The 21,299-nt window shown below is 56.0% G+C and overlaps 8 protein-coding genes across 8 annotated transcripts; 3 read left to right on the top strand and 5 right to left on the bottom strand.

The window, feature by feature from the left end:
• Positions 1-35: 35 nt before the first annotated feature.
• PLICBS_000140 (uncharacterized protein) lies at positions 36-3,676 on the bottom strand (the record flags this gene model as incomplete). Its single annotated transcript, XM_018327352.2, has 5 exons — positions 36-454; positions 1,305-1,496; positions 1,553-1,558; positions 1,631-1,908; positions 1,965-3,676. 5 exons carry the CDS (start codon positions 3,674-3,676, stop codon positions 36-38), a joined length of 2,607 nt encoding a protein of 868 aa, XP_018174048.2.
• A 1,889-nt stretch (positions 3,677-5,565) lies between these two features.
• Positions 5,566-6,684, bottom strand: PLICBS_000141 (uncharacterized protein; the record flags this gene model as incomplete). The annotated part of the gene is made up of 1 exon (XM_018327351.2): positions 5,566-6,684. The coding sequence occupies one exon, from the start codon at positions 6,682-6,684 to the stop codon at positions 5,566-5,568; it is 1,119 nt and encodes a 372-aa protein (XP_018174047.2).
• A 2,884-nt stretch (positions 6,685-9,568) lies between these two features.
• Positions 9,569-10,339, top strand: PLICBS_000142 (uncharacterized protein; the record flags this gene model as incomplete). The annotated part of the gene is made up of 1 exon (XM_018327350.2): positions 9,569-10,339. One exon carries the CDS (start codon positions 9,569-9,571, stop codon positions 10,337-10,339), a length of 771 nt encoding a protein of 256 aa, XP_018174046.2.
• Positions 10,340-10,422: 83 nt separating this feature from the next.
• PLICBS_000143 (uncharacterized protein) lies at positions 10,423-11,030 on the bottom strand (the record flags this gene model as incomplete). The annotated part of the gene is made up of 2 exons (XM_065599534.1): positions 10,423-10,891; positions 10,951-11,030. 2 exons carry the CDS (start codon positions 11,028-11,030, stop codon positions 10,423-10,425), a joined length of 549 nt encoding a protein of 182 aa, XP_065455606.1.
• A 1,001-nt stretch (positions 11,031-12,031) lies between these two features.
• PLICBS_000144 (uncharacterized protein) lies at positions 12,032-12,766 on the bottom strand (the record flags this gene model as incomplete). The annotated part of the gene is made up of 1 exon (XM_018327349.2): positions 12,032-12,766. The coding sequence occupies one exon, from the start codon at positions 12,764-12,766 to the stop codon at positions 12,032-12,034; it is 735 nt and encodes a 244-aa protein (XP_018174045.2).
• Positions 12,767-13,596: 830 nt separating this feature from the next.
• On the top strand, positions 13,597-15,607 carry PLICBS_000145 (uncharacterized protein; the record flags this gene model as incomplete). The annotated part of the gene is made up of 5 exons (XM_018327348.2): positions 13,597-13,925; positions 13,983-14,024; positions 14,088-14,528; positions 14,588-15,260; positions 15,320-15,607. 5 exons carry the CDS (start codon positions 13,597-13,599, stop codon positions 15,605-15,607), a joined length of 1,773 nt encoding a protein of 590 aa, XP_018174044.2.
• Positions 15,608-15,757: 150 nt separating this feature from the next.
• PLICBS_000146 (uncharacterized protein) lies at positions 15,758-17,326 on the bottom strand (the record flags this gene model as incomplete). Its single annotated transcript, XM_065599535.1, has 3 exons — positions 15,758-15,874; positions 16,091-16,192; positions 16,250-17,326. The coding sequence occupies 3 exons, from the start codon at positions 17,324-17,326 to the stop codon at positions 15,758-15,760; spliced, it is 1,296 nt and encodes a 431-aa protein (XP_065455607.1).
• Positions 17,327-18,886: 1,560 nt separating this feature from the next.
• Positions 18,887-20,839, top strand: PLICBS_000147 (uncharacterized protein; the record flags this gene model as incomplete). The annotated part of the gene is made up of 1 exon (XM_018327346.2): positions 18,887-20,839. One exon carries the CDS (start codon positions 18,887-18,889, stop codon positions 20,837-20,839), a length of 1,953 nt encoding a protein of 650 aa, XP_018174042.2.
• Between the last annotated feature and the right edge of the window lie 460 nt (positions 20,840-21,299).

Consider the following 21,299-nt stretch of genomic DNA (forward strand, 5'->3'; position numbering starts at 1 on the left):
CATGTATTGTGACGAAGAGTTGCACTGATGCCTAGCTACTCCAGGCGGGCGTTGGCAGCCTCTCTTTTCCGAATTTTCATGCCATCCAGCCACTTGTTCGCCTCCTCCACGTCGTTATGCTGGTAGACCTTGACGATCTTGCTTCCATCCTCGTTGAAGTCCAAGAACCACACGAAATTGCGACTGCCTGTTTCGCCACTGTTAAACTTCACCAGAATCTCGCTTCTTGCAGCTGCTCTCAGCTTCTGCGTGTCGACAACAAGGTCGTAGAGGACGTGATCCTCGAATTGGTAGTGCTCCATGCCGTTGAACTCTGCTGCGTATTCTTCGTTGGACATCGAGTAGTCTGGTGGCGCGCCTCTTGCAATGAGAAACGCGGGCGGCCCGACATGTCGACGGCAGTCATCGGTGAGGTAGGCAGCCAAAGCCTCCATGGACTTTGTCTGACTGGCGTCTACATAGCTTTTCAGGAACCCTTTTGTTGTAGTTTCAATCGCTTGTGCCAGAGATGACATTGTGGAAAAGAGCTGTGAGCGAGGACAATGAGCAATTGATATGGCCGAGTCTGGGTGTCTGTTTCTCTTGTCTAGTTGCTTGGTGAAAGGGATCGATGTGAGGAATAGTGCCTCGTATATATATGTGAGTTGTATGCCATTCAGCATATCCTTAGCAAGTGGTCCAGGCGCTGGCTGACGTAGGTCTAAGAGCATGTATGAGTCCGGGCAATACCGATTGGGTAAGGTTTCGCGGTAAACGGTAAACGGCAAGCGGTAAACGACGAACGATGTGGAACAAGCGCTAAACGTTGCACGCTAAACGATACCCGAGGAACGCTGTACGTTATACGAGGTACGGTAAACGACGAGAATGGACAATAAAAGACAGATGTGAAGAGTGAACTCCAAGGATCATTACTTTGAGCAGCATCTATATTGCGCATGAAGTAAGCACCTAACTATACCAGTTACCATGTACGGGGCCTTGTACATGGTCGGTCTCAACGCCAAAGCTTATGTGCCCTACTGCAATGACATCCAAGTCCCCAGAAACCTGTTCATAAAATTCCAAAGGCATCTTGACTACCCCCCACTTGACTTTGCTCTTAGATAGCTCGGGCAGAGTATCATTTCCAGTGGTATGGGTGTCCCCCACGGCCATCGTCAGTGACTCCTCACAGCCGTTCTTGACACTCATTAGACCCGTTGTCTCCCCTGTGACTTCGTGCTCAGTTGCACTTGGGTCTCGACGCCCGGCAGTGGACGCTGCAGAAGCGTGACATGAGGCAGCGATGGCGAGCGAGTTACTGCCAACAATGACCATGTTGCCGGGAAGCTTTCGGGCTGAGAGAACTAACGGAATGCAGATGGCAACAGCAAACACAATAATAGAGACCATGATTGCCGTGGTCGAGTACCCTAGGCCAACGAACCCGAAGTCGGACAAGCCGAGGCTGTTGTCTCTCATTGTCGGAGACCTGGTCCAGGACCCGTAAAAGCCTTGCGTCACGTTGGTCAGCATCGGAATTCTGCTGAGGCCTGTATCCGAAACGTACCTCCGTCTGTCATGAACACGTAACATGAGTTAGAGACCAGCCAGTGCAGTAATATTCCCAAGGCAATGCACGGCACACTCCACGAGTATGGCAGTCCCAAGAAATGTGTCGAGACTTGTTCTCCCTCTGGATCGGTAACTCGCAAGGGGCGAAAGCCGGTGCCCATTAGAGCCCACTCCTTGGCCAGAGACAGCCGCGTGATGAGGGAGTTGAAGTTCAAGTAGGATATGGAAAGAACACATTGAGCGACATTGGCGAGAAATACCATGCGAATGAAGTCGCCAGAATATGCATCTGATGAGCCTTGATCCTGTGTAACAAATTTGTTCTTGCCGCTTATTCCAAAGTTTCCTGAGCTGTTGACCGTTAGCTGTCCCGGGCTCTGTATTTTGCTAATGAGAGGCCCGCTTACATCCTGAATGTGCCGCCAGTAGCCTTGGAGAAGTAGTAGAGTGCCACGATCAGTACAGTGACAAAGATGGCATATGCTCGCAGCCATGAGCCGACAGTAACAACGAGGTAATATCGCGATGATTCTCGGCGCCATTGCCGTGCTTGCGGCGACACATGTCTGTGGCTGTGCTCTCCGTTGAGGAGCTGTGCTCCTTCGGCTGCCTCACTGTATTCCGCTCCTTTGCTGCTTCTGAAACGAGATAGAAGTCGATCCCAAGTAACGTGAATGTCTCTCATTTCCAGGGTGCACATCCTCGCAGTAGTCGGGTCAGGGAGTCGGAGCAGGGATTCGACGGCATCGCCCAACGTCACAAGAGGATGGTTGTCTTCTCGGGACACGAAGCGGGCCATGATCAGGATGCAGTTGACCGCTTTGACTGAGACGCACACGACGATTGCCATTAGCAGGGCGTTGGAGACACCAATCTGGCATCGCTGTGGTGCCCGTTCGGCCAAGCAATAAGACACGTCAAGCTGGTCGTATCGCGCATCAAAGCCACTGCGCATCTGCGCGTCCAGGATTCCTTCTTCGAGAGATTTTCGGCTCCAAAATGGAAAAGACCATGCCGCATCGTGGGGGTTGCTGCTGGGATCGACGATATCGATGTCGTCCGTCGTGAGTCCTTCGAGGCCGAGGTTACTTTTGCAGGAATTCCGACACTTTCCGCCCTCAAAGGTCGACATGACCACGCAGTTGGTATGCAGCCATAGCGAGTTCGACTCCTCTTCGGGAAGAATGGCTTTCCAGAACGTCGAGTCGGCATTGCTCATGGAGGGAAAGACTTGCTTGCGCGACCATCCTGATGCAGGACTATTGCTCGCATTGACCACCAATACAACATTCGTGTAGTCTTCCATGCCTTTGCCGTCACCGCAGTACAAGAACTCTTTGCGGCACGCGTCTGGATCCAGGCGATCCCAATTGGATGCAGTCGTTGCCGCCAGGGTAAGGTTTGCCGCTGTCGCCGAGCTCTCGTTCATCCACATGGCGGGGAAGATGAGTTCCTCTCCTGGCGCATATCCTTCAGACCTCCAAATTGACGAGTCGTCATCGTTCGACTGTCGGCAGAGCTTGTCGTTCTTCTCATGACCTGGGAGCCCGAGGATGCTGCAATTGTACGGTACGGCTGTATTCCACAGGCTGGCGCCCGGAGCAAAGTACTTCGCACCATGTACAAACGACTCCGCCGCGATGGTCATCCCAAAGGTCGCCCGCACATTTCTCACTTCAAAGACAAGAGAGTTGAAGAAAAGATGTAGCGGAATTGAGCTGCAAGCCAAGAGGAGCCAGCACGCGAGCTTGAGCGGCCGCTGGTAGAGGAAGTTGCGCAGCGACGGAACGCCAATATGGACCCAGCTGGAGCGAGCGTGCGCGGTGTCGAGCTCGCTGCGAGTCGGCGCACTCAAAATTTGCATAAAAAAGCTGGATGAGGAGAGTACAAGTGTGCTGATGATGTTGAGGAAGAGGTGCAGGAGGAGGTTGTACGTCTTGGACCGGGAGCAGGGCCCCTCATACAGGCTGAAGGCAGACTCGAGTCTGCCAGTGCGAACACAGCCATATATCAGGATGCTCAGCAAAAATGCCCACAAGATGATGATGCCGACCGTATTGATGGCCGCCGTGCGCTTCCAGCTTGGCGCGCGCAGGAGCGGCGACAGTCGCTTCCACATTTTCGGTGTGTGATTGGAGCCATGAACACTCAGTGAGTTTGCGTCGCAGTATTGATGGATGCACTGGTACACTGGCACATTGGCCGAACACACCCACCAGGCACGTAACAAGCACCTTGGTACAGAGGTTCGTGAATTCGACGTGTTGCCCTGCTTCCTCTCAGTTTTATTGTGATCGGCCAATTAGTCATCGAGTTCTTCAGCGGTTTCACCCCTGGCTCCCTGCTCTTCGAGGCATATAACCCCCAGTCGCCCAGGTCAGCACTGTCGAAATGGTGCCACAGGAGCAAACTTCAGAGAGTTCGCGGAGACGGCGATTCTCAACAAGCGGCAAAAATCGGCCGAGGAAGTCGAACAAGCCCTCCCAGTTGGTTACCCCTTCCTCTAGTCAGCAGAAGTATCCAGCATTGCAGAAGGCGCTTCGGATCAAGTGGCAATGACGCGGTCTGGGGGTGACGAAGCGACAAGACAGACAAAGCTGTTGCTGCCGTGGAAGCCGGTCGCGGTGGGCCTGAAGCCCTCGGCGACTTCCATTTCGCGACGGCCCCCAAATTCCTTCAGTCAACGCATTGTCGGCCCCTTGTGACCGCGTGGCCCCTGAACGTCACGATGATGAGCGGTGGCGATGATCGTTTCCAGGTGGAAGACTCAGAATGAGTGGAAGCACTCATTTTCGGGGCAAGGAAGTGGTGGCCGGCTGCAGACACTATCAACATGAACACCAACCCATCAGGACCCGCATGGGGGGCAAACGCTGACCCGAAAGCCAGATCGGGAGCCTCACCAGGAGACTAGCCCCTGCGCATTTCATGGGACAGCCTCAGCAGTTCCTGCAGGTCTTCCCAACTGATGCTGTCGCCTTGATGTCTTCCCTACGCCATGTCAGCTATTCACGTGCATCGACCAAGGCGCGTCCGTGGCATGAATAAACGGCATCCCGGGAACGGGCGAACCCACTTACAAAAGCTCGTCTGTAGATGGCGCAATGGAGACCTGCGTTCCCCTGGATGTATGCGTCGGCGAAGCGACACACGCGACGAAACACCATGACTTCCTCGGGCGGGAGTAGCACCAGGATCTGATCGAGAATCTCGGAAGGCAAGGAAGTGAAAATTAACATTTTGGTTAAGACCGTTTGCGAGCCCTTGCGTGTCTAACGCGGAGAAGGAACCCAAATTGGTGTAAAAAGGGGGAGCGGGCTCGCAACCCCAACGTCGTCGTGTTTACAGCGCTCATTACTCGCACCTGGCAGGGAGCTCTCACCCACAACTCAAATGCATCCAGCCTGCCAGCACATCGTCCCCACTATCGTCCCAGGCTACAGAGATCCACTGCACAACAGTGCTTTTGACGATCTCTGCGCCACCTTCTCTGACCCGAGACACACCGATCTTGCTCAGAATGGGCGACGATGGCGGCGCCTCTCAGGCCCGGCCCGTGTTCGCCGCCTCGGCCGGGTATCCCTGCGATGCGCAATTGGCAGGGAACAGCATTTGGGCCTGTCCACTCACGACAGGTAGACCGAAGAAACTTTTGACGCCCTGCATAGAAATTGAGGATGCCACAGACTCAATATCTGCTGCTCAATCAGCCTTGAAGCGTCGCCAGCGTAGGTGCGGGAGGCGGTCAAGCGCTAGCGCGACAGGCCGTCGTAGAGAAAAAACGAGATGTGAGCGCGGCCAGACGAATCACCTTGTCGTGACGCCAACGCGACCGCCGCAGAATTCCCGAGGATCATACAATTCGCAGAGGCACCTAACGTCCGTGCTTTGTTGGAGACGGTAACAGAAGGGACTGACTCAGTCGCTGTTTTGTCTTTATTACTACATTACTTAATTATAGAGCGAAGTTGCCGTTCTTGTCACTAGACCGAGCCGTCGACATCAGCGTCAATATTCCCTAGTCAGGTTGATCTCTGAAGACGTCTTGGAGGACGCATCGACGGCCCTCCTCGTTCCGTGTCGATGCTCCCCACCTGTTGACGACTTGCGATCTGCGCTGTCGCTATCGTCGTCCATTCTCTTCAGCCTGTGCACCACAATCTCCGTGGTCATCAGAACCCCGTTATCCGGGTGCGCTTTCCCCAGCTGGCGGCCGTCGTCACTGCCATAGGCGTATGCCTGAGATGTCGACATGTTGCCGTGATTGCCATCGGCGCCCTTTAACGTCTCCATGTGTATCGCTGCTGCGTCCTTGGTTCCGACGCCCCTGTGCGAGTTCAACCTGTGCGATCCGGAGTTGTGGTCACGGTTCTTTGTGACCTCGATCAGCTGGTTGAGGATCCTGAATTCCAGCTTCAGCTTGATGCTGTAGACTAAGGCCTTGTATGCCGTCTGGTAGACATATAAGTTTGCGTATTCGAGGACGAGAATAGGAATGTCCAGCAGGATGACCACGACGTTGACCATCCAGAGATGGTTGCGGATCCGTCGAACGCTGCTCCCATGGAGAGCACCCTGGACCTCGAAAAAGGAGGCGCAAGCCTTGAGATATATCAAGGATATGAGGATTTCCTGCAGCGAAAATACGGTAACCTGAATCTTCTCGTAAACGCTGTACGGGAATTCGAAGATCTTTGCCTGCGGGCTGTTGGCGCCAAACATGAGGATGATAATCGGAACATGCAAGACGATAGCGTTGGTAATAATCATGCCCAGAACCAGTTTCAAGTAGAAAGGGTTTCGCAATATCAGGTGCAGGCGCGAGTAGAGAACGAGTGACTGGCCCGTCACCATGAGAACCCAGCCCACGGAGACGAGGGATATGAAGAGGACGAAATAGTCGGGCGACAGTAGCTGCTTCAGCAGGAAGCCGATCGAGTGAGGAGCGATTCCATTAGTGGCCGCGAGGAAGCTCCAAAAGTAAAGACTTTTGCGGCTTTTGAAGGTTGTAAAGATGATTACGTTGAGCTCGACGACGTTGTAGAGAGAAAGGGCGATGAAGATGACGACCGGTGTAAAGATCTTGCCCGTGCCCTCCGCATTATCGGAGCCATCCGCGGATGCCATAGCGGTGGCTTTGTTGTATGGATGGCGTGTTGCCGAGTGTTTTTCCGTTCACGGGAATCGCTGTTGAAGCCGATACCGCTTTACACCTACAACAACATGTCAGTGTCTTTGATCGGAACGTCCCGAGATCTTGAGATCAAAGAAGAAAATGGATCCTTACGATTCTATCGCACCAGAGCCGCGATGGTGCTCGGCTGGGGAAGCGACAAGTGGGCATGCCCATCAGATGCAAGACTGCAGTCAGTGAAAACGAGAGACACTGGTGGCTCGCAGCCTGCGTCCATTATAATGGATTGCAAACCTGCATAGCAGGTCAGGGGTCTGACTCGCGTGTTGCCGACGCAGCTGTTCCCGACCACGCGGGTTTGAGTCCACAGGTGGCTTTCAGCCACATTTTAGTACTATTGACAGCCCTCAGGGCCGGGTACGTATGAGCCAGCCCGCAGCGGGTACCGGGAGGCGACTGATCAAAAGCCCACTTGCAAATTTGCACGATGGCTTTTACAATTTCATGACACAACGAGATATTTTCCTGTCTTGTTTCGAGTCAGTCTCTGGTCTGGAGGCAGGCTGGGCTGGCCGTTGGGATCGTGTTCACGGCCGTGACTTCCAACATGCCCGACAGCGACGAGAGACTGGAGACCCCCACAGAAAGCCAGTGCTGTCCTTGTGCTACCTAGATCTGCCGATTTGGTTACGCAGATCACTGTGGGACTCGAGAAGTGTGCGGCTTTGCTGCGGCTTCCAGCCAAGTATAACACGCTCGAGAGGCCGAACCCCAGATCCTGGTCCTAGGTTCCCACACCTTGTTGTAGAAGCTCCTTCGTCGCCGCGTTTCACGCTAGTGGCACCTTTTAACCAAGCGACCCCTTCGCCTTGCCTCGCCTGGCCCCGGCACTACGAACCAAAGTTGACGGGACTGACCAGGGCCTGCGGGGTTGTGGGGGAGCTGTCGGGCAACGCAAAGGCTTGCCACGGGGAAGACGTCCGCGTGCAACCGAGAAATCGGACGACTCTGCAGCAGCAACCCTGTATCCACGAAGTGCTGATTCCGTGTTTAGACGCCTCCACAACGCTCAGCTGCTTATTTTGCACTCTGCGGCTCGCGTTTGTTGATTAGCTCTGGGCGCAGTTGCTCGATTGGCTGTGAGCCACCAGGGTGGCAGAATCCTTAGTTCCTTTGCATGTGCTTTCTCCTTTAAGTCGATGCAAGTCGGGACGGTGGAACCCGAGCCTCAATTTCTTCCCCTCACCAACATGCCTGGTGGTACGGCACGAACCCAGTCGAGTTCGTGTTACGAGGTGCACCTGGCTGTTGATCGATGAGGATGCGGGGACGCTCCACGGTGAGCCAACCCGCTGCCTGTGACCAGGGACATTTGCAAGCTCGTTGTGTGCCCACATCGAATCGAAGCTACATGGGTATGTTGTGGAAATGTACCTGGCGTCGCTTGAGGCGGGTGCGAAACCGTCGACACCACACCATTGCTTCCAACTGGTCACGGCAAGCTCGTTCCCGTGCAAGGGGCGCGCTCTCTCGCGAGAAAACGTGGGGTCCCCGCACCAACTTGCATATGCGAAGATCGTCCAGAATGCCACTGCATGCGGACGACTGGATCGGACGGCTCGGATGTCAATTCTGAAAGGCGCTCTGGGGAGCATGCATCTTCGGACGTCCCAACTTGAACTGGAGAAGATGGACTGAAGGAACATGCGCTAGCACTGGGGGTGGCGTCACGCTCGGACCCTGTGGCTGTTGAAGATTGTGCTGTCAGGGCACGCGCGAGAAGTGTTGCCCCTGTCGGGCTGTCACTGTGCAGTCGTTGGTGGACGGGCGTTGCCTCGTCCGTTGAAGACCCCCGCTGTGATGGCTTGTGGCAAAGATCCGGACGGCTTCAAATACTGAAAGGAGAGATGGCGCTCCGACTCTGGCTGAATTCTAGCACCATCGAATGGTAGCGGGAGAGTCGTCCTCTTGGAAGCCAGGATGTGCGCCAGGAAACCTGGGTAGGGGGATTTTCAACGGCGGGAATCGCGTCCGGCCGAAATCCTGCTCTAGGGTATCGGCGATTTTGCAGCCAAGACAGCTGGATTTCGAGGAGAAGCGCGGGTGTCGCGCAATGAATGGTGGGAAACGCTCATGGAGGCTGGCTCATGAGGCGCCTCTACGTCTCGCCCTGCGATTCATGCCATGCATCACATGCACCATCAGTACGAGAAGTGTGAGAAGCGGATGAAAGTACTTCGTAACTGTAGGCAGAGCGATATAATCGTCGGTTGTTGTCGGCGTGGTGGATCTCTGTCAATCACGGCTCGGGCCTGGAACGCGGGCCTGGAACAGCGCCCGTTGTTAGCTTCCATGGACAGGCGTGACTCGAGACTCCCCACCACGAACTCCATATTTGTAGCCAACGAAGCGCGGCCGTCGTGATGAAAGCGCGGGTGAGTGCCGACCCTCTAGACGCGCATTCCATGTAGAGCCGAAGTTTAGAGCTCTTGGGCGCGGGTCCATCAATGCGAAGTAGGCACTTACAGTGGGTTGGCCGCCATCACGTAAGCAGCGGTCCCGCGTCTCAAGCGGTCCAAACCCAGTTTGCTGCATCGTCGCAAGCTTGCCTCCTGCAACAGAGCCTGTCTAAGGCGCGGCGCGGCGCGACAGCACAACCTTCAGCTATGACCTACACCGCAAGCCGGTGTCCACTCCCGCGTGAACGGTGATCGATGATGAGCCCTCCTCGCGGCGCGCCGTCTCCATCGATCCACGTCTCGACCTGAAATGCCGCGGAAGAGCGAGAAGAGCCAGCCCAGCGGCCGCGCCGCAACGTCAACCAAACCGATCGGCGCCGGGCCCCTAGCCCGATGGCTGACGATATGTTTCGTCAAAATGAGAAATCAAACGTACATTCGGCGGGTGTGGAAGCGGCCGCCCGGCCTGTTGACCGTCTTCGGACGGTGCATCAAAGTGTACCCGTTCGAAAATCTGGCCGAAGCCCATGCCATGCAGTTCGTGGCCCAACAAACATCGATCCCCGTGCCGAAAGTACATTGCGCATTCGTCCAGAACGGCAAAACTTATATTGTCATGGACCGTATCGACGGGCAAATGGTAGGGCGGGGATGGCAAAGCCGTTCAGACGAGTCGAAGAAGCGGATTCTCGACCAGCTGCGGGGGATGGTGAATGAGCTCCGGTCTATACGCCGCGTGCCTGAAAGCACGGTTGTTTCTGGCGTCGAGGGAGGCCCTTTCTGCGACCCTCGATTGCCGTCGACGCTGTTTTGGGGCCCGTTTGCCACCGTTCGTGACTTTCACCAGGCACTCGTGAACAACATAGACTTCCAAGTCGTCAGCAGCGAGAGCATGGGTCCGGAGTATTCTGACCTGAATGATCTATTCGCCTTTTATCGACAGTCGCCCGAAACACTAGTCTTTACGCATGGCGACTTGAGTTGGCGCAATATCTTGGTGAACGGGGATGACGTGGTTGGCATCATCGACTGGGAGACATCAGGGTGGCTGCCTCCGTATTGGGAGTATATCTGCGCGAAAATGGTCATCTATAACGCATTTTCGGATGAGGAGATAGACATGTACGTGAACCCAATGCCATACGAGTTCGAGATGGACAACATTAGGCAGAAGTACTTTCAATTTTGAGAACATGGCTAAGCAACGCTATGTGAAATAACGCCCTTGACCGACATGGCCGCTACCATTGTGCAGAAAGGAATACGCTTTGGTCAGGGGATGAGTTCTGACCCTCCAAGCATATCCCAGGTTGGTGCCTCCTTGGCGTTGTAGTGCTCGCCAAATCGGCCAGCCTTGTGCTTGGATTCAACATACCACATAGCCGTATCCCGCACAGACTGCCAGCGAGTGATAGATGTACCTAGAGCCTCGCGGTCTTGGCCAGCTGATTCGAGCGCCTCCTTCACCCATTCCACGCAGTTCCAGCCATCGATGTTGGATCGAATTGGCGTACTCTGGAAAAGTGTCTCCAATCGGCCCTTGTTCTTTACTTTACCGACCAAAATGCGAACCAGCAATTTATTCGTCGGCACCATACGGATCTCCCGGTTCTCATATCGCCACACCTGTTGTGGGGTGGGCGGGTTGCCAACAGAACTGATGCCGTCTTGTACATGGCACCTGTTGCCTTCGCTGTCGTCTTCCTCTTTTTTCGGCCCGATGATAAATGCCCAATGGTACCTAGCTGCTGTTAGAATTCAGGCTTAAAAGGCAGAGATGATGATGGGTTCGAGTCTAACCTGTCTTCAAGCCCAGGCATCTTGACTTTGCCTCCACGGGCGTACAAGGCGACGTAGAGGCGGTCCTTGTTCGACGGCATTGTTTGACGAGACCAGGCCGTGTCAAGGCAGACACGTGTCGATAAAGAGATGGATTTGTATTACAGATGGTAGAATGGAACAGAGTCGCCGTAGATATATGATGCGCTGTCGCAGCGAACGCGCGAGCATGAATCGTCATGGATCTGTGGCGGCTGGCGGCACGAGGTCGTGTTGGTACCGCCAGTCCCACGCGCGCGCGTAGCCAGCAGAGCCTGCACCTGCATCTGCAGCACAAAAGCCTCAGAAGTAACCTCCTGCATTTATGCCATTGGCTTACAGCGGTTTGTTGGTGCAAGTAGGTATTGCATCGACCAGGGGAAAGAGGCTCCTGGCCCAGGCCCCCCTTTTGCCAGCCGCGCTGGACATCTTTACACGCTTTTTATGGGAATGAAACAGTTGCTTTCCTTTGGGGCCCTGTACTCCTTCCAACACAGGCCCGAGCGAAAGAAAACGATTCAGGATGTTCGCCTGGAAGGACCGAGAGGCCCGGTAAGAAGGGCCGGCAATAGCTTCCAAGCTGGTCCGAGAAGGCTGAGAGGGTCAGTTCGTGCCATTTATGGTGCCTGGACTTGGGGGAAGCACGGGTCGTGGGCGAGACCGCCCGCTGACCAGCATTCCCAGGAGAAGACGAGGACTGATCAGCAAGTCCAGCCCGTCAATTGAACTTCGAAGCTCAACGGAATGGCCAGGCTCAATGCATCCGTCCTCGACGCTCTGCCGCACAGCCAGACGAGAGAAAGAGCATCATATTTTTGCAACTGCAAGCCGAAAGCCCTGCCGCGAACCCACACAGCCATGTCCAACAGCGTTGCAATGCGCTGTGGATTGGCGCCCGCGTGCCCAAGCTCAAACCATCCGTGGCGCCAACAAACCGTCTTTGCGCCTGGAGCGGAGCCACGTCTATAGATATCTTTATATACTTCATGCCAATGTCATACAAAACTGGCAAACAGTGCTGGCCTCCCTAGCGGTGGTCATGAAATAAGGCTTAACACTCCTCCTACGTCTTGCCCGAGCCCGACTCCGGATTGGGCAACGGACCTGGCTTCGAGAAGATGCCCCCAAAGAACGACAAGATACTCGACGTGCGCAGAATCATGCACGAATACAGCGTTAGGCCCGTGACGAGAATCTCCTCTTGGGCCTCCTTGGACAGCCCACGAGCACCGTAAAACTCAATGGCCCCGACCTTCTTCCGCGCCCAGCAGTTAGACGCGAAGCGCGCCACCGGCACGCCGTCCGGCCCCTTGCAGATAAAGTCCCAAGTCGTGAAGTCGGCCTCGCTGCCCCAAGTCATTGCCACCAGATCGCCCGTCTGTGAATACGCGCGCGAGAGGTGCGTGTACTCCGTGTGCATGCGCCGCAGGGCCTTGAGCTTGCCCTTTTCTCCGCGCACCTCGTAACCGGCATTAATCGAGATGGGGTGCAACGTGCCACTACCGATGCGCGTGCCGGTGGCCGTCTCCGTAAAGATGAGATGGGGCGAGGTTAACGTCTTGTAGTCGACGGTGTAGACGGAACCCGCCGACTCCCCGGCCTTCTTGATCTGGGCCATCATCTTGTGCAGCGTAAAGTCGACCTCGAGCCGGGCCGCTATGCCGGGGACGTTTCCTTGCGCGGGTTGTGCGACAAGAGGCTCGACGTGCTGCTCGGCCTTTTCGTCGACGGGTCTCACGTCCCCCGGCTTTTCAGCATACGCTGGAGGGGGGGCGTCGTCGGGGGCCGTTGTGGACATCTTTGCTGCTGTCTAAGCGCCCGTAGTCAGTGATTCACAGGCGACTAGGAGTATGGTCCGCGTAAATTTGATGAAGTCTCGTTATCGTTCGAGCAGAATTAGTGTGGAAATGAGATGGCGGCTTGCACATGGATGGGCATCAACACGACTGTACGCCGGCCGCTGCTTTTCTATCGCGACGTCATCCGTCACCTCTAATACTCGCGCAGCGCATCACAACGTGGCGCGCTCCGGCGTCAGCCAGCTCACTGGGGGCCGTGTCGGCCACTTCCCAAACGGGCTGCATGGGCCGCCAGGCACCCGAGAGCCGAACGGGCCGACGCGACAGGAAGCTTGGCTGCAGTGTTGCAAGGTCATGAATCTCATGATATCGCCTCCCAGCGAATGACACCGGTGTAAGTCGGCAGAGACGGCTATTGTCTTCATGATGCATTAGTTGATGCCTTCCTCGTCGTCCACTCGGGCATCCCCATTGGTGTCCTTGCCGCGCAATCCAATTCACCTCCTGGCTTCTAGACCGCCCGCCGGTCGCCATCGCGGCCGTTCCCATAAGCAACGATCCTCGATCCTGCTGACTCGCGATCGGGGCTAGCACCCCTTGGTACAGCACGATGCATTTCCTTGCTCAACCATGGAGCCGCTCGACACGGCTGAGCGATAGGTCTGCCTGGGAACAACGCATTGACCGCCCGCGGTTCGGATCTGCCGCGACAGCAAAATCGCATAAAGAGCGCCAAGCTGCCATCCCCATCGCCAAGCTTGATTCTTGGCGCATCAGCTGTTCAGGAACACAGGGCCCCAACCTGTGTTGTACATAATCCCTCCTCGCCATGGCCACCAAGTTTTTGACCTCGTTCTTGTCCATCGCGGCCGTTTCGCTCGCCAGCGTCCCCCAGCAATTGGACCCGCGGGCAGACTCAAAGATACAATGGGGCCCATGCAACCAGACAATTGTCAATACGACGCTGCCCACTGAATGTGCGGACTTTACGGTCCCTCTCGACTACACCACGCCCAGCAGCAAGGAGACGATCAAGCTCCAAATCGCCAAGATCAAGGCCAAGGTGCAGCCTGCCAAAGGCACTATCCTGATCAATTTTGGAGGTCCCGGCTCCGATGGGCGAACGAGCCTGGGCAAACAGGGCGGCTTGCTGCAAGTGTATGTGTCTTCATAAGTACGACTAAGTATCAGGACCACTAACGACCAGGAATACAGTCTTAGCGGCTTTGAGTACGACCTCGCCGCCTTTGATCCTCGGTGAGTGACCGGGCCCAGTCATGACCAACGGGATTCTGCAAGATGGCTGACAATCATGGACAGTGGCACGGGCAATACTATACCCGAAGTTTGTTACGAGACCGCGGCTGCTGTCAAGAAATTTCTCGCCGCTGAGTCGACGTGGTACGATGCATCCAATTCGACTCTGGAGCAAATGTGGAAGCAAGCCACAACCAACGCCGAGACATGCTACACGGCGCACAAGAAGACCCAGCCGTTTCTTGGAACTGGCTCTGTCGCGCGAGACCTCATCAGTGTCGTTGATGCGCTAGGCGAAGACGGCATGCTCCGCTACTGGGGTGAGCTTGCACCCCGACCTCAATCACAAGTGGCGCCAAACGGTCTGCTCACCATGCTGTTCATCTTAGGCTTCTCATACGGTACCACTTTGGGCGCGACAGTCGCTTCGATGTATCCCGAAAGAATTGACAAGGTCATCCTTGATGGCGTCCAAAATGTTCATGAATATTACCATGCGCCGGCGTACGTATTGTCCTGTATAAGTCACGAACACTAGAGCTAACGGGTACTTCGCGCGACAGTGACTTTGAAGAGTGGTCCGATGCAGACAGAGTCTTCTCCGAAGTGTTCCTCAGCTGCGTCAAGGCAGGGCCTACTCTATGCCCCATGGCTGGAGCAAACTTGACCGGTGAGCAGCTCGAGGCTGCGGCGTGGAAGATCGCAGAGCGGCTCAAGACCAACCCCATTCCCGTCAACGGGAGCTCCCCGTTGACATATGCCGGCCTGCGCGGCTTCTTCGCCAACGCCATCTATGGTCCCAACTCGTGGGGAAACCTGGCAACGCTGCTGGCGCTGATAGCCGGAAATCGAACCCAGACGCCCGCATTTAATACGGTATACGAGGACATGACGACCGCATTGCTCGGGACAATCTCAACCTACCCGCCCCTGTACGGCATTCACTGCGGGGACAGGACTGTTCGGATCAAGAGCCTGGATGATTTCCGACCTATCCAGGAGAAGCTATCGAAGGTGACCAAGGTCATGGACGGCACGGACACGGATGTGAGCATGACTTGCGGGCAGTGGAAGTCCCAGGCAGCTGGAGCATACAAGGGCAACTTTCAGGCCAAGACGAAGAACCCGATCCTCTTCGCTACGAACAAGTACGATGGCCACACGCCCATTCGGTCCGCGCAGAATGTGAGTAGCGGATTCGAAGGAAGTGGAATGCTCGTGGTCAATGGCTTCGGTGTGAGTACTCACATCACTGCAAATGTTACGAAACAGCTCGACTGACACGCTGCACCTAGCACACGACCTTGTCCCAGCCATCGGTGTGCACGATTGAACACACCGCGGCTTACTGGCACAACAGGACTCTACCGGCGAAGGGGCTCGTCTGTGACGTAGACGGTGCTCCATACAGCACCTACACGTGGGCCAATGCCACGGTGGCGTACATTCGCAAGGCCAATGAGTCCTCGTCCGGAGGTTCGGGATCTCCTCCTCCCCCTCGGAGCGCCGCGTCTCAGATGGGCCATTCAATCTCCATGATAGTCTTTGTCGTTGGCGTGGCGTTTGTGTTTATGCTGCAGTGAGAGCCGGAGCAGGAGTATGGGGAGCCTGACTGGTCGTAACTAGTGTACACGATAATCCTTGCTACCAGGTGCTTAGTTACTGTGAGCCTTCTCATGTTTGTCGTTGTCCCTTGAAGTTACTAGAGGGATATTTGGCCCTTCCACGGGCCTTCATATGGTCTTCACAGATATCCAAAGCTGCCTTCCCATGGGGCTCTGGAGTCCCATATCCCGCAGCTTCATCATGTCATCTGTTGTACGCGTGCGGTCAACCTCAATCTCGAAGCGCTGATATAGAGCACAAGCGGTTAGCACAAGCTGCGCTCGGGCGAGATGCATCCCGATACAGTTGCGGGGTCCCGAGAGGAATGGCCGCTGCATCAACTTCATGGCGGCAGTGGGACTCTCCCATCGGTCCGGAGTAAACTCCAAAGGCTCGGGAAAGACCTTTGGGTCTCGTTGAGTTGAGAAGGGTTGGCTGCTGACTCCGACACCTTTCGGTACGTATTTGCCGGCGATGACCTTTCCTGGTGATATCCGAGGCGCCATTGCAGATGCGGGACCTCGCAGGCGCAGGACTTCTTGAATGACGCAGTTCAAATACGGCTGCACAACAAATCGTCAGCGAAATATGCCGTCTTGATGGGATTGTCGCGAACTTACCAAGTTGATTGCAGTTTCCAGGTCCGGAGAAGTAGACCTGTCCGGAAAAGCGGCGCGAACTTCTTCTACGAGGCGGGAGTACACGGCAGGCCTGATGCCCACCTCGTAGATGAGATAGACGAGAGTCGTAGCGGTGGTCTCGCTGCCTGCTTTGAGAAACAAGACGGCATTCTCGATGAGCTCTGCATCCGAGAAGGACTTGTTGGCGCCAGCATTTGGAACGTCTCCGTCTGGGACCTCTGAGTCTTGCGCCTCCATCATCTGTCGTAAAAGCCCACCCGTGTCCACTACTTCGGACGCGATTCGCTCACGAAAGTCGTCGATACAAGACTGCACGAATTTCACGATGCGTGGTCTTGCTTGCTGTGCCGCTGCAAAAATGCCAAAGGGGAGGTACTTCGCCACCGGAAAAATGCCGTACAGTGGCGCGATGCTAAAGTACGTCTCCATGTCTCGAGCACCGTCGCTGTGCTTCCCCTTCAGGAGGTCAAAAGACTTGGCGAAACTGAGCTGGCTGATGATATCGAGGTATAGGTCGTGCGTCAGATCGTGAACGTCGACGGGTTGTGCTGAAGTTCGAAGCTTTTCACAGAACATCTTCACTCTGTCGGTGATCTCGCCCACGCACTGGCTTATTCCAGCGGCGGAGAATTGGTGGGCGAGGAGGCGCCGCATCCGAGCATGTTCGCCGCGGTCCACGGCGGCGAAGACCGAGTCGGCAATGTTCAAGCTGATGCCGCTGTAAAAGGGCGCCGCCTTGGGGCACGGATTGGAGCTCTGCCCGTAAATGTCCTTGATCGAGGCTTCGTCGGCGAAGCACAGCTCGTCGGGCCCCGTGCGCACGACTGAGCCATACCTCTTGTGCCATTCGTAGCGGCTGCTGGTGGCCTTTCCTGCCACCATCATCGCAATCATGTACAGGCCAGTGACTTTGCCGAGGAGCGGGCCGGGGTACGAGGACAGTGGATGCAGGTACAGGCGATATGTGATCAGCCATGCCAGTCGCGCGAGCCCGAGCGCGGCGATGCAGCCCAGCACAGTCGGCCAGGTCATGGCCGGTCCCAGGACGGCCTGCATCGTGTTGAAGATTGCTCTCGCGTCACTCCGAAAGCTGAGGGATCCAAGATGATTGTTGAGAAAAGCTGGACGCACATTGCCGATCGAATCAGGGCTGCGCTATCTTTAAAAGAAAGGATCTGTTTGGCCCCCAGCCTTACGCTGCGGCATTCCACTTTTCGACGCGGGCATTGCCGAAACGGGGATCGAGGATCTCGCGTGTACGAGACACGGCATCCTGCAACGGGAGTGAGTGGCAGCAGCCTCAGCATGTAGAGCAGCTGAGGCCATCGCCGCCGTCGCCGCCGCACCCAACGCAGCAATCACTGGGGTTGAAGTTTGGTGGCCAAGTCGGCATGTGGGCACTCTGCCGCTGTGGCTCTGGGGGTGGCTTGTTGGGGCGCCGGGGCCGGTGATGAATGCGGAGAGAACGTCGGGGTCGTGGAGCCAACTGGCCACGTTCCCGTCACGCCACATGTTACCTGGCAGTGCACGACATCGAACGCGCCGGCTCTTTAACCTCAGACTCGACATTTGATTCATCTGCAAGGGTTCAACATGCTTCGTTGCTACCTGTCGCACCCAGCCCTCAGCAGACTGAAAATGGCCTGTCATGTCAGTGCAAGGGGCGCGACGCACCCGTCGGCTGTCATGACCTTTGCCGATGTAGACGACTTATCCAATCTGCGACAGCAAAGGCAATGCGGGCTGTGCCGTGCCATTGTAGCATCGCTCGCCGGCTCAATGCCGAACGAGTCAGTGACGATGATTTAACCAGCCGAATGGAACTTCAACGAGATGTAATCGTTCAACCGATGTCGGCGACACCAGTAACTCATGATGAGCTGTGCTGAGATCCCAGGCAGAGTGCGGTCCGCGGGACCTTGACGTCAGCAAGAGACAGAGGCAGCGCGCTTCAGCGCCCCTCACTTCCCCTCAGTTGAAGCGTGGTCGAGCCGGGAACGTTGCAGAGGTAGCTTAGCTAGTTAATAAAGATCAAGACCCTTGTAACGTTGTAACGGTAAGCGGGACAGGGGATGGCTTAGATTGAGAACGACGGCCAAAATGGCTCTGAGCTTAAGGCCCTTGGATTGAGTCTTTGGGGATTCGCTCATGAGACAGCAAGAGTGCCGAGATGCCAGACTGTGCCTATCTCTAACTGAAAGTTGGCTTCAAGCTTCCTCGTGCGAGAGGCCCGTGATGCAATGAACATGGACTCGTCTTCCAAGCTCCAACGGAGGAAAAACCACTGGTCAGAATGATCCCCCGCAGTTCAGTGTCCGTGCCGTTACGCCCAGGGCCGTTCACTGGGGCGCCGCTATCCATCATTCACTCCGCCCACATCAGTTCCCCGCACTCCCTGCGTTCAATGTTCCCCGTCTGTATCCACCGGCTCTTGCCGTGCCATTCACACGATACGACGAGAATGACCTTGGCCGATCATGAGCAATGGTCAATGTTGACTACAGGCCGCGATCTTCTCCCGGCGGATATTTAATCGGGTCGCGCGGGTGCATATAAATATAAAAGCGTTTCCCTTGATGTTGCATTGGCAAACCGGCACGGCTCCAGCGAACAACCATGGTTCACTTTAACCGCGTGGCATGCCTCCTGGCACTGCTTGCCAATGTGCAAGCTAACCCCGTTGTCAACAATGTCCGTGACGACAAGGGTCAAGCCCGCAAGCTTCCCCAGCTGTGGCCGGCTCCCCAGCAGATTACCGCCACCGGCTGCGGCATCTCGCTCAAAGGGGCCGTCACCATCGTGACGGGCAACGCCACCGACGCCGCCACCATTGACACAATCAAGGCCGTCGTCAAGGCTGCCGGCGGTAAGCCAACAGTCTCGGCCCACACCACCAACCACGGCACTCAGATCTTGGTCGGCACTGAGACCGACAACGATGTGGCTGCCGCCGCTGCGAAAAGCCTCACTGGCGATTCCGCAAAGGGTCTGGCCGCCGACGGCTATGTCCTCGCCACGGGCAAATATGAGCACCAGCCGACTGTCGTCCTCAACGGCGTTGACACGCGCGGCACCTTCTATGCGTCCCAGACGCTCCGCCAGCTCGCCGAGGGCCGCCATGGCGTTCCCGGCGTCAAGGTCCGCGACTGGCCGCTCATGGCCATCCGTGGCTCCATTGAGGGCTTCTACGGCGTCCCTTGGTCCCACCAGGCGCGTCTCGACCAGTATGTCTTTTACGGCAAGCACAAGATGAACACGTACATCTACACGCCCAAGAGCGACTCTTTCCTCCGCGACGATTGGCGCAAGCCGTACGGCTCGGACGACCTGACCCAGCTGAAGGAGCTGATCACAACCGCCGAGGCCAACCATGTTGACTTCACCTTTGCCCTGTCCCCTGGTCTGGATCTGTGCTACTCCTCAGATGACGACTTCAACACCACCGTTACCAAGTTCAACCAGGTTCGCGACCTCGGTGTGAACAGCTTCTACATCGCCCTCGACGACATCCCGCTGGAGTTCCACTGCGACTCGGACAAGAAGAAGTGGCCCGACAACGGCGATTGGCATTGGATCGCCGACGCTCAGGCCTACTACCTGAACCGTATCCAGACCGAGTACCTCGAGGCCAACGGCCTCCTCAACCTTCAGACTGTGCCGACCAACTACGCGGGAAGCCAGCCTGACCCCTATAAGGAAGAGTTTGGAACTCAGCTCAACAAGAACATCAGCATTCAATGGACTGGTGAGGGCGTGTTCTCGCCCAACGTCACCGTGGAGAGCGTCGTTCGCGCCGACTCGACCTATGTCACCGACAAGCTGTACTTTTGGGACAACTTCCCTGTCAATGACGGCAAGACGAACCGACTGTTCCTCAACCCGCTTACCGGTCGTGATGCCGACCTGTACAAGCACCTCCTCGGCTTCACTTCGAACCCGATGGTGCAAGCGTATGCATCCATGATTGCGCTCGCCAACTACGGCGACTACACGTGGAACGGCCCGGCGTACGACGCCGACAAGTCCATGGCTGCGGCGCTGCTGGAACTCGCTGGCGGCGAAGGGAAGGTCCACGACGCCCTCGTCGCCTTTGTCGACCTCAACCAGAACTGGCCATACCGGACGCCCACCGTCAACGCGCCTCAATTGAACAAGGACATTTCCGCCTTCTGGGCCGCTCGGAAAGGTTCGTCCTCTGACAAGAAGGACGGCACAAAGGCGCTGCGCAATCGCCTCCAGTTCATCACCATCCTTCCTGACGTTCTGCCGCGCCTCGCGATGAAGGGCTTTGCCACGGACTCGGCTCCCTGGGCGACCGTCGCGATGCAGTGGGCGACGGCGTGCCAGCACCTGGTGGCCATGCTCGACGCTATCGATGCGGGCGACAAGGCCAAGGCCACCAAGGAGTTCAATTCGGCTCAAGACTGGGTCACGAAGACCAAGGCCAAGACGGTCAGCGGCCTCAATGACAAGGGCGAGGTCAGCCCCAACATGATCACTCCGGTGACTGGTGATGGGGCATTTGACACGTTCCTTGCCAACGCCACGACGATTTACGAGAAGCAGTGAAGAGTGCGATTGTCCATGTCAATGTCGGGATGATGTAGTGTGTGGCAGTTTTAGAGACTGGTGCCATGCTTTCACCGGCGTGCATTGATCTTTGAACCTGCATGAGTACCCAAATAATAGAAAAACTACCTGACGAAAAGTTAAGCCGCCGCTGTGAAAGAATCTCGCATTAGTCTGCTGTACTGCTGGTGTTCAATCGGGGAGATTGGACAAGGAGATCATTCCATGTCCTTCGCTGGACAAGACGAAACGCTTTCGCGGTTCGCTGTGGCTTGATTCATTGAACTGCATCCACGAAAGATAGCCCAGAAATTCAACTGCAAGTCGCCGCCACAAAAGATCTAGTCCATAATCTTAAATAGAGGAGTTTAATTAAGGTCGAGTCGGTCGATGCGACGTCAATATTGACATTGCTCCAGCCGTAGGGTAGTCATGTTTGCCTGTGGTCGACTTAGCACGT

The sequence above is a fragment of the Purpureocillium lilacinum genome (genome assembly GCF_023168085.1).
Source record: "Purpureocillium lilacinum CBS 284.36 DNA, scaffold_1, whole genome shotgun sequence".
NCBI classification, from domain to species: domain Eukaryota; kingdom Fungi; phylum Ascomycota; class Sordariomycetes; order Hypocreales; family Ophiocordycipitaceae; genus Purpureocillium; species Purpureocillium lilacinum.